Source organism: Camelina sativa, chromosome 4 (genome assembly GCF_000633955.1).
Source record: "Camelina sativa cultivar DH55 chromosome 4, Cs, whole genome shotgun sequence".
Classification (NCBI taxonomy): Eukaryota; Viridiplantae; Streptophyta; class Magnoliopsida; order Brassicales; family Brassicaceae; genus Camelina; species Camelina sativa.
In genome coordinates, this window is record NC_025688.1 from 23,560,025 (window position 1) to 23,563,813 (window position 3,789).

The 3,789-nt window shown below is 35.7% G+C and overlaps 1 protein-coding gene across 1 annotated transcript; it reads right to left on the reverse strand.

Annotated features, from left to right (window-relative positions):
• Window positions 195–1,916, reverse strand: LOC104782067. Its single transcript, XM_010506892.2, has one exon. The coding sequence runs from the start codon at window positions 1,369–1,371 to the stop codon at window positions 385–387; it is 987 nt and encodes a 328-aa protein (XP_010505194.1). The 5' UTR covers window positions 1,372–1,916; the 3' UTR covers window positions 195–384.

Genomic DNA, 3,789 nt, shown 5'->3' on the forward strand with positions numbered 1-3,789 from the left:
AAAAAAAAAAAAAAATGAACCCATAGATTGTGACAATTCTATATGGTAGATCAGTCTTTTTCATATTTTTCGTTAAAAAAAAAGAAAAAAGAAAAATATGAATAATTATTACATGTATCACGTTAAATTTAAATGGAAAGATTCATGAGGACCTCGAGTCGTCGTCGTAAAAAAAACAAAAGAGCCAAACTAAAAAGGAAACAAAAAAGTATCGACAATGTAAATTAGTTGTCGTTCGGGCATCGAATTGCGGAATTGGTATCGCAAATTCCCGTTACGAAATTACATGGACAAAGGAAATCAAACTTTTCTAAACAAGAACTAAAAATTCAGACATCACAAAAAAAACTTTTATAATGTTTTGTTACGTTAAAATGTTTTTGTTCACTTTTTAGAAGCACAAATGATAAGAGAAAACGAATGATTCTCATCTAATGATCCAACCTTCGTCTTCATAATCCTATTACTCTCTTCTTCATCGTCATCAATCCACAGTCTACTATCCAAACCACTCCTCCTCCTAAACATAAACACAGCACACGGAGGTGACGACGATGAACTAGTCGAAGAAGAGGAAGACGAACTAGTCGAAGAAGACGTCGTCGCCGTTGTTGTCTCTTTGTAGAACCAGTCGTGTAAATCCCACATCATATCTATAAGCATCCCATCGAAGAACATTGTTTGGTTCCCTCTAAAGTTCCATTTAAGCTTCTTCACCGCAAACACTTTCCTCTTATCCACGTAAACCGACATCGTTTCAGGACTATTCAGTTTCCATAAATACCCTTCTTCTCCTCCGCTCCCGCCGCATTGAATCTGAATCTCGTGTTTCGTTCCGACGTCGGAGAATTGAGCTTTCGTCGTGAGCCAGCAAGTTCCAGAGAATCTCTCTGTTCTCGAGACTCTCCACGATGACGAAGAAGACGGTGACGTTCCCTCTCTCCCACGGTGGTCAACGTCGCCGATCTTAAGGGTAGTATCGGAATTAATGACGACGACGACGAAGAATCTCCCGGTAGGTTCAGGTCCGTTGTTGTTTCCGTGCTCTGCTTCAGATAGATCCCAAAAGATCTCGGCGTTGAGTGAACCGGAGGAAGAAGTAAGCTTTCTTGATCCTTTAGGTTTCCTAAGCGAAACAGAGTAAGACTTGGGCGGCGTTGAGATGACGACGGTGAGGTTATCAGACCAGGTTAAAGAAACAGAGACGGGTTTGTGGGAAGAAGGGAGATTGGATTTATAAGTGGTGGTTACCGTGTCTGGGATCGAAGGTGGTAATGTCGGAGATAGGTATGAGTGATTTGAAGGACCTGAACAGTATGTATCTGATACTTTAATCGCGTGTTCACTGTAACAAGACGCGAGACCTCTCATAGTTTTCTCGGGAAAGTTATAGAAAGAAAGAAACTTTAGAGAATGAAAGAAGAAAGATTAGGTTTTCGTGTTGGATGGTATTATGGTAATCTGATGCTATACGTGTGAATAAAGAGATAGATAGATACTTGAAGGGTTAGAGACTAGAGGGATTAGAAACGGACGTGGAAGAAGAGAGACGTGACAGAGAGATTGTATGTTTTACCGGGAAACTAAAATAAAAGGAAACCTGGTTGGGAATTTAAGTTTATTGGTACGGAAGAGTTGCAGAGAAGAAAGAAAGAAAGAAAGAAAGAGATGTGAAGATAGATTGTTTCTTCTTCTTTGTTGTCTTTTGGGATATATGTGTGTTTTCATTCGGGTCGGGCCATGTGAAGATGTCTCTCTTCTGACTTTTTTTTTTATTGTTGTTGAGAGTTTCGTCTGGTCTGTTTTAATATTTGTTTTATGTATATGATTTTTACTCCAGTTAAGTATATAACAAATCCATCATTAAATGTAATTTAGATATGGGGGAAAAAAATAAGATAAGCTTAAAGACAAGAGATCGAGGGATGTAAAAAATTAGATATATATATTTTTTTGTACCATGTTCTTTGCATTATCTATCGACGTGTATGAATTTAAAATATCTTTTGCTTTGCTATATTTTTTTTTTTAACTTATTTTATCAAATACGAATAGTCCAATTTTGTTTAATGTGATGAGACTAGTTAGTAATTATGGTAGAGTTTATTGGCTTCACATGGATTGTCTCATGTGCTTTATATATTTTGATTTTTGTTGTGTAATTTCTTACAAATCTTCTTTTAAACTGATTGTTCTATAATGTCAAACGTGGAGTTTCTGACATATTTTAAACTGAATCTCATTTATTGGATTAAGGTTAAGGTTTATGAGTTTTCACTTAAATTTAACTGCAAGTGAAAAATTCTCTTAGGGTCGTTTAAAGAACGAACGTCGTTATAAAAACCCAAGGAACGGATCGTTAATTTAGATAAGCTCTTTCAATCTGTATTTTAAATACATTGCCGCTAAAATCGTTAATTTATATACGTAACACTAGTATAATATTATCCAGAGCAACAAAATAATATATGTCTTGTTGCAAACTTACAAACAAACAAAAGCAAATTAAATAATAGTTTGAACTGATCATTTATATACAGCATTGGTTGTTGTAATAAGATGTGTGCGTTTGGTATTTTATACTACTCGTTAAAATGTAAGGAAAATACAAAATAGTATTCCAAGTGACATCTTCGAAAGTATGATTAAATTATGCAGTCGTGCGAAATAGAACACGAGGGAGGAGGAAAAGACTTAATCGTCACTGATAAAGTCTAAGTTCACGCAAAAAAATCTTAGGTTTTTAAGATAAGAGAAACTACATAACTATAATGAAAGAAAAAGGAGTCCGTTCGTTTGGTTTCTCGGGAGAAGACTACAGAAGACACAAGAAACGAAACATGAGCAAATGACATCTTCTTGGACTTGGATTTCTCAAAGTGTTATAAAATTTTGAGAAATGGCAATATGGCATCATGAGAGTCACCAAAGACGCATGAAAACGGACCGAGTCTTTCATTTATTTTATTTTTAAAACACACAACTGGATAAGAAATAAAGCTCATTAAAGGGTCAATCATCTTACCTACAACAACATCAATAACAATAATAATTAAAATCTGCTTTTCCACAATTTATAGTTATTCAAAGACAGGGTTGATGTGGGAACTGAGTTGAGCAACACATATTTGGAAGTCTTATGCCGTTCAGAGGAACTTTTTCATGGTCGGAATCCTTCGGTCGATCGTGATAATGGGTATATTTTCCCTTCGTTACAAAGGTAATTGACTTAGGAAAAAGTTGATTAGATAAATAAATTGTAAATGAGCAATGGTTTAGATTTGTCAATGAACACTCTTGAAGAGAATTACATTCGAGAAAGCAGGCTACCGAATCTGATATTATGTCATATGTAAATACCACTTTTGCATGTTGATGTTGTCCTTTGTCTTGGTCAAACATTGACCATTTCCGTTGGTAACAATAACAAACGATTAAACCACAATGACGCTCTCAAACGTTTGCATATACCAAAAAAAAAACAAACGCTTAGCTTATCCTTAACAAGTATGACAAGAAAATAAAAAGGAGGCCTGTCCGATTCCACATTAATTTTGATTGCTCTTGTTCACGTGAAAATTGAGTTTTCCTAAAAGGACGGAACAGCGAAGAAACAGAGAGAGCTTCCTCTGCTTTTCTATAGAGCTCTTCCCACCTACACTACATTACAAACTCTAATTTAACTCTCACAACTTATCCATTTCTCTCTCCCTCTCTCTCTCTCTCTCTCTCTCCAATAAATGTTAATTTGCTCTTTTCCCCAATCTGCAAGCAAGTAAAAGGGGGGGG